Genomic DNA, 6,346 nt, shown 5'->3' with positions numbered 1-6,346 from the left:
AGCACGGTGTATGTTCTTGAGACCTTCCTTTTTTTTAGCCGAAAAGAAACACAAACCTGTTTGCACAGGTGTCAGAAACAGAGGAAGAAAAGCTGGTTTGTTGATTCTCATAGTGAATCTGAATAAGTACAGTTGTTCCTTCTTCTCCCCCCATGGTCTGCACTGTGTAAGTTTGTTTTTAGCCTTTGCAAGATGATGTCCGGGTAGGCAGTTTGATGTCCGGGTAGGCCAATTATAGGGGGCAGACGGTGTGGTGAATGGATTGACGTGCTGCAGATCGATAGTTTACATTTATTTTAGCAATAGAATATTTTAAAACAATATTTTAGCAATAGAAAAGAATGGATACATTAGGAACAAAACAAATTTGCTGGAAAAACTTATGTAAGGTGAGTTTTAAAATATCCACCTGCCTGCTAGGTGTGTGGTTCTACTGAAAAGCCTTAGCAATGCCTGTGGTTAATAGTTAAGAACTGTTAATAGGCTGCTGCTCGTTCACTTTCAAACCATTGTATTGTCCAAAGACTCAAAGCAGTAAAACTTCCAGATTGGATCCAGTTCAGCTGAGACGGGAATTGTTCTGCCTTCCTCCACTTCACTTACCCAGAACCAGTTTACCGCTAAAGGGTGTGGAAAGTAGTATTTCTATTAAAAATTGGAAATGCTATATGACAGTAGAGTTGCTGCATGGGATTTTGGCTAGAAAGAAGCTTATTCTACTCATACTCTACAAGCAGGCAGAGATAAATCCCATGTTCTCACACAGAACATCTTGTGTAGGTGGAGGAGAGAAAAAAAATTGAACTAATAACCAGAAGTGTTTTCTTTCTTTGGGGCAGTGACGATTCAGATTCAACATTGCTTTAAAAATGTTTCAGTTGTAGTATTATTTTGAGCAAGATTTCTTCTTTTAGGGGGATAAGGGTTTTTTTAATGTTATTAATCTGCATCAGACACTGAAGAAAACGTTTTGTTGCATGGCTGTTCTTTTCAGTTTTTATAGCAGTTCCCAAACACTGACAAATACAGGTGATTAGTTAAAATATCAGATGAAGGCATTAGATTAATCTTGAGAAACAGGTAAAGTACAGGCTGTGTGTCTGAAAGAATGTGAATCCAGGCTAGAATTTAAGGTCCATCTTGCTCCTGATCCTGAATACAGGGTCTTGCTCTCCTTGCTTGAGCTCCTTTGTCCTCACCTACCCCGTCCCTAGGTTTTTAAACCTATTTATATGCCAAAACTGCCTTGATGTAATTAAGCATTGTTTAATGATTCTGAAATACCTTTGTAGATATGTATTATTTTTTTTTTTAGAAAAATAAAGCAGATATCTACAGAGAGACCTCAGTCAGTCCTAAACTGTTACTTCTGAAACACAGATTTGTTAAAGCAATCCACTGCAGTCTTGTCAGAGAAACTAAAATACATGCCAAATGCTTGTATGATAAGCTGCGCTATCTCAAATGGTCAACAAAAGCTGCAATTGTTTTATTAAACAAAAAAAAGAAAAAAAACCCCAACTAACCCACAATTTTTTTCCTGCTTTGGTGACCTTTGTTTAAGGGATTTTACTTCAAATAGCCCCATGAGTCTGAAAGTAGTAGTTAAAAATCAGAAAAATGGGGTGTTTTCACTTAGGTTCCACGATTTGTCCAATGTCTTGATTGAGGTTTGAGGAAAGACTAGAGGTCTAACTGCTTTTGCATCTCCTGGTTAAAGTCTTGGCAATGTTGAAGCAGCTCTGAAAATAAATTGACTCAGTTCTGATTAAAAATCCATGAAATAAAATGGAATCTTAGAAGGATTTGAGGTGCAGGAAGATAACCTGCACCTCCTGTACTGAAATGATGTGTAGTTTGTGTTCTTGTACCCATGCTTGTAGCAGACCAAACCAATGATGTTTTGTGACTGTGATCTGCTTGCCTCTTGGGAATATTTTATCTTTTTATTTTCCCTGAAAGCATTCAATATGACTATTTTCAGATGTACTCTCTGAACAGCATTAAAAATAAATACTACCACACTTGAGAATATTGTTCTGTTTTGTTACAATAATTATCTTGGGACCGATTGTGAGGGCACTGTTGAATGGTACAGAAGTAATGGGATTGAGCTTTGTCTTGTTCTCTTGCTACAGGAGATCCATGTACGGTTTCATCTCAGCTGGAGTTAGAAGAGGCCTTTCGGTTGTATGAACTAAACAAGGATTCAGAGCTGCTAATTCATGGTATGGTGAAATTTACTGTATTGTTTCTCATGTTTGTACCTGTGATTAAGTGGAATTTTTACCCTGCGTTATCTGTGTCTTTTGCACAGCCTCCTCAATTAAAGCCTGTTGTGGCATTCTGTCAAGAGGATGCTGAAGACCATACACCATGCTGTTTAGCTGTCAGCACTTTGTCAATGTTCTTTATTAAATTAAGGGAGGAAAAAATACTTTGCTGTTAGTTTGTTAATGAAAGACAGCCCCTGTATGTCTCATTTATTCATCCCAAGTGCCTTTGTATGCTTGCTGGCTATGAATGGTGGAAGATATATAGCATGGTGTCCTACACTTTGTTTTTGATAAGTGCTTTAGAGCAGCATCTATATTAGGAAAAAAAGTAGATGGGTTCCATTTGTGATGCCAGATTGGGTAAAAGTTTGACTTTTCTAAAATTAAGTATTTAGACCAGTTTTGAACCTAATAATATTGTGCCCCTGTTTGTGTAATTGTTCAATTCTTATTTTTCAGGGTTATATACCTATTTGGGTAGCTTCTGCAGTATATTTTTCTTACTGTTTGTAACTTTTATAAGTAGAAGATAGATTTCAGTTTAATAGAGATTATAGCAGAAAAGCAGGGGTTTGTTGCAAAGAGTGTTAGTGGGTGTGTTACGCTACAGTGTCTTAACGTGGCCCCTCTCTAAAGGGATGGAAAAAATCTAGTTCACCATCAGCTCATTTGGAAGGAAAAGACAGCTTTTTGGCTTTCCACAAGGACTTTTAATTTTAAAAGTTGAAGAAGAATGTAATCTGTTTCTATATATAGTTCACTGTTTCTGTATATATTACTTCGGTATGCTTTTTGATCTGCCCTTTCCCCACTTATTTTTGTGTTTGATAAGCTTCTGATTAAACTAGCACCAGGGCTATCTCTCCCCAGTTACACTTTTCTCTGACAGTTACTGAAGCTAAATAAACTGAGAAAAAAATGGCTAACGTAGACAAGATCATAGGTAGTTGTTAGGACGCTGTAATAGAATACGTTTATAGTCAAGATTTCCAAATACGGGCTGTGATGATTGGTGACTAGAGTCACTGCTTTTTTTTCTAGTTACTTTCTTTAGGAAATAACTTGGCTTATTCTGCTTTTTTACTAATATTTCTCTTGTATATCACTGTTATGTCCAGCAAAAGGGTTTTGTGGCAGCCTTTCAGCTCACTGGCTCTTATACAAGGGTTTGTTAAAATGCAGTCTGTGCCATCTTCCTAAATGGTCGAATGCCTTTCAGAAGTGTTGTATTTAACCCAAAGATCTATTTTCTGTCTGAAATAAAAATTAATCAGAAATTAATGTTTTTCTTGCAGTATTTCCTTGTGTACCAGAACGGCCTGGCATGCCTTGTCCAGGAGAAGATAGTAAGTAGGCACCTTAGTTAAGAAATACAGAAAATCAGGAATTCAGATGTCCTGTTTTGGAAGATTTTGATGTTCTATGGTTTGGCATCCTATATTTACGAGTATTAATAATGTAGATCTCTACAAATTAAATACTTAAAAGGACTAGAAAGTCTTGCTAAACTTAAATGTTGTTTGTCTCTTCTGAATCATTGTTAATAAGCATTTCCCATTTCTGTTAACTATCCATGTCACTCTGCTTTCCTTGCTTTGCCTCTTCTATTGTGACAGCTTTTTATCCTATTCCTGTCTTTTTTTGGTGGTTGCCAGATTGCTGGCTGACTATGTGAACAAAGGCTTGTAACCAATGGTATTGACTTGTTGTATCACCATGTAGAGATCCGTGGTTAATTAATTTTAAATTGATTTTTAGGTACTATCAGGAGTTACCCGAAAACCTCTAAGTTATGTTAGCTAATGTACTAGACATTAAAGAGGTAATTTTCCCTCTGTCTTAAAATTTTATAAAAGAGCATGTGTATGTTATGTGCACAAGCATCTGTCAGCTTGATGTGCAAGTCTTTGACAAATGTAAATGTGTACGCTTAAAAGTTAACTTTGGCAGTATGGATAACGCTGGTTTTCTGAAACAAAATGAGGTTGTGGACTGAATCAGAAATAGATTTGCATCTCAGTGTAGTTTTGTATATTCTGGTTTTCAATTTTGGTTCCTGACATGCCTCTAGTAATAAAAAATAAAAATTAAAAAAAACTCAAACAAAACAAAAAAACCAGTGGCAGCTGTGGATCTAAGACACTGGAGGGAGGATTTGTGCAAGCAATCTCATAAATCAGGGCATGCTCCTGAAATTCGCCTTCTTTCCTCCTTGCCTTTCCCCACAGCTCTTCCCCAAGTTTAGGTAAGGTAGATGCGTAGTGTGCACACAAGTGTTTGTATTGTTTGGGCAGTTTTCCTTCTCTTGGCTCACTGTTCCTTTTAACTTTGGAAAAGCAGAATTAACTTTGAGTTGATCGGGATATTCTACTTCAAATCTTCTCCAAAACTTAAAAAGTGAAAAAGATACTTGGAACATTACTCTTGTGCTTCTGTGCGGTGCAGGGAGTAAAACTTTACTCTGCAAATCACTCTGCACAAAAACGTCTGTGAGAAGATGATGTAGTTCTGTGTTTATATTTTTATGGATGTAATCATATGTTTTTCCTCTTAGAATCCATTTATCGCCGAGGCGCCCGCCGGTGGCGAAAGCTCTATTGTGCAAATGGTCACACTTTCCAAGCCAAACGATTTAACAGGGTGAGACTCTTGTTGGGTACTTAAAACCATGGTACAGGGATGTCTTGCTTTCATAATTACAATGTCACTGCCTTGAAAAATTGTAAGGTAGTTTTATTCTCATTTTCATTGTTTGTCTATAGCATGCAGACTTTTGGTAACCCTGTCATTTTGGGAAACTTAATCATTATTAAACTATCAGGAACTTAAACTAGAAAAAAAAAATTGGTTGCAATTCACTTTACATGTACTCTGAAACCATGATATCAATTATGTAAATGCTCCTGTTTTCACTTAAAATCTTCCCAGAGGGCAAACTTTAACACTGCCATTAGATGACTATGAGCTGAAAGTACATTCTCTGTTCTTCAAGTTCTGGGAGTAAAAAGGTCTGAACTTGCTTTTGATGCACAGACTTTTCTTTCATGGCTTTTAAACTAAAACCCGAGATGTTTCTCCAAACAGCCTGCTTATGATGGCATGTAGTCAACTGAAAATAACAAACCATTTGTAATATTTTCAAGAAGCAATGGTCAAATATAATTGGCTAAGGACCAAGAAGGCTATCTATTGTATTTAGAAAAAGCAACAGGAAAACCAAACCCAGAATATTTGAGTAAGCCAGGTTCCTTGACAGTTTCAATAATCTTTTCTTCTTTTCTACGCTTAGTGTATTGTGTGCTTAATGCTTGAGATTGTCTCCACTAAATTTCATCTTGAGCATCCTTCATATCTTAACTAATTTCTTTTTTTTTTGACCTCTTCCTGGTCAAAGGCTGTCAAGGCACCATAGTTTAATCACTTTCCACTCTTCCTTTCATAGACACCCCGCTCTCATGGTTCTTTTGAGTTGTTCTGTGAATGCCCTTCAGTGAGTGGTGGTCTTCCCGATTCCTCTTACCTTGTGGTTTAATGTGTTGAAGCTTTTGCTCTCCTGCCTTCCTCTGTGGAAATGTAAGGACTCATCTATGCAGAGAGATGACGAGACACGTAGCCAATTAGCGTGGGCACAGCAGCCTGCTGATTCAGCTGCAATACTTTTGACCTGGAGTTGGCACGTGTCTCTCTGGGTCTGGGTGAAGCAGAAGAGGCTGGCTGTGCTTGCACCTTTCTGTGTAGATGCACATTTTCTGTATGGCAATTGCTGCTTATTGTTGAGTTCTAAAATTTTGATATCCTCTGTATTGTATCTGCCTGGTTAGCGTGGGCACAGCAGCCTGCTGATTCAGCTGCAATACTTTTGACCTGGAGTTGGCACGTGTCTCTCTGGGTCTGGGTGAAGCAGAAGAGGCTGGCTGTGCTTGCACCTTTCTGTGTAGATGCACATTTTCTGTATGGCAATTGCTGCTTATTGTTGAGTTCTAAAATTTTGATATCCTCTGTATTGTATCTGCCTGGTTGTTCTTAAAGTTTTCAGGTGAAGGCTCTTGGGATAGTGGCAAGTTCAGCAG

The 6,346-nt window shown here is 37.6% G+C and overlaps 1 protein-coding gene across 2 annotated transcripts in view; it reads left to right on the top strand.

Moving 5' to 3' along the window:
- The window catches only part of PRKCI (protein kinase C iota), a 22,968-nt gene that overhangs the window by 2,663 nt on the left and 13,959 nt on the right, over window positions 1–6,346 (top strand). Inside the window, exons 2-4 of one of the 2 annotated variants that reach the window (XM_035901184.1) lie at window positions 2,139–2,228; window positions 3,572–3,622; window positions 4,831–4,916. In XM_035901184.1, the coding sequence (XP_035757077.1) occupies window positions 2,139–2,228; window positions 3,572–3,622; window positions 4,831–4,916 (227 nt within the window). Of the gene's footprint in view, window positions 1–2,138; window positions 2,229–3,571; window positions 3,623–4,830; window positions 4,917–6,346 lie in introns of those variants that run through there. The other variant, XM_009645765.2, reaches the window with a different exon arrangement.

Source organism: Egretta garzetta, unplaced genomic scaffold (genome assembly GCF_000687185.1).
Source record: "Egretta garzetta isolate BGI_Z169 unplaced genomic scaffold, ASM68718v1 scaffold638, whole genome shotgun sequence".
NCBI lineage: Eukaryota > Metazoa > Chordata > Aves > Pelecaniformes > Ardeidae > Egretta > Egretta garzetta.
This window is presented reverse-complemented; position numbering and strand designations above follow the sequence as displayed.